The 899-nt window shown below is 72.6% G+C and overlaps 1 protein-coding gene across 1 annotated transcript in view; it reads right to left on the bottom strand.

The window, feature by feature from the left end:
- The window catches only part of MBOAT2 (membrane bound O-acyltransferase domain containing 2), an 87,350-nt gene extending 87,226 nt beyond the window's left edge, over positions 1–124 (bottom strand). The window contains exon 1 of the mRNA XM_041477923.1: positions 53–124. Coding sequence (XP_041333857.1) covers positions 53–124 — 72 coding nt within the window. The remainder of the gene's footprint in view (positions 1–52) is intronic.
- Between the last annotated feature and the right edge of the window lie 775 nt (positions 125–899).

Below are 899 nucleotides of genomic sequence, written 5' to 3'. Positions count from 1 at the left end.
CCCCGGCGAGCCCGCGGGAGCGGCGGCGGGGCGGGCGCCTCCCCATCCTCACCTGGTCGACGGGCAGGCGCACGGCGTTGCTGAGGGGCTGCAGCAGCGTGGAGCCCGTGGTGCTGGTGGCCATGGCGAGGCCGGGAGCCGCTCCCCGCCCGGGCTCCCGCGGCGGCGGCAACAACAGCGGCGCGAGCGGCCCCAGCCCCGCACGGCGCCGTGACAACAAGGGGCGGGCGCGGTCCCGCCGATGACTGACAGCGCCGGCGACCAATCGCTACCCGGAGCCGCAGCGGAGTGACGGGTGGGCTCGCCCAATCCCCGCCCCCCGGCGGGCTGGGCGGGACGAGGCGGTGCCGCGGCCGCCGCTCCGCGTTGAGGGTGGGTGGGAGCTGCGCGCACCGCGCAGGTACCGCGCAGGGCCCGGCGCTGCCTCGCCGGTCCCAGCCTGCGCTGGGGGACATTCTGCTGCGACATTCTTCTCAGGACGAGACATTGGAACGGGCTGCCCAGGGCCGTGGTGGAGTCACCATCCCTGGAGGCGTTAAAGGAAAGACCACTCAGTGCCGGTCTGGTTGACATGGTGGCGTTCGCTCGTAGATCGAACTCCACTCGATAATCGCGGAGTCTCTTCCTGCTTGACGCTGTGATTCGGAGCGCTGACCCGCGCCCAGGTGTGCGGGGTGAGCGCTGAGGGCGCGGCTGGGTGATGGATGCGGGCACCTCATGGGAAGTGGCACTTCCCTGCGCGGGGTGGGCGGGCAGGGACAGCCGGGCAGGAGTTGTCCCTGCAGGGACAGCCGGGCAGGGACAGCCGGGCAGGAGCACGGTGCTGGCTGGGTCGGTTCCCAGTGGCCCAGGTGGCCCCTGAGGTGGTGTCCGTCGCTGAGGGTAGCCCAGACCGTGTG

The sequence above is a fragment of the Pyrgilauda ruficollis genome, unplaced genomic scaffold (assembly GCF_017590135.1).
Source record: "Pyrgilauda ruficollis isolate IOZ18807 unplaced genomic scaffold, ASM1759013v1 scaffold42, whole genome shotgun sequence".
Classification (NCBI taxonomy): Eukaryota; Metazoa; Chordata; class Aves; order Passeriformes; family Passeridae; genus Pyrgilauda; species Pyrgilauda ruficollis.
The sequence above is the reverse complement of the archived record's forward strand: the minus strand, read 5'-3'. Positions and strand labels throughout refer to the sequence as shown.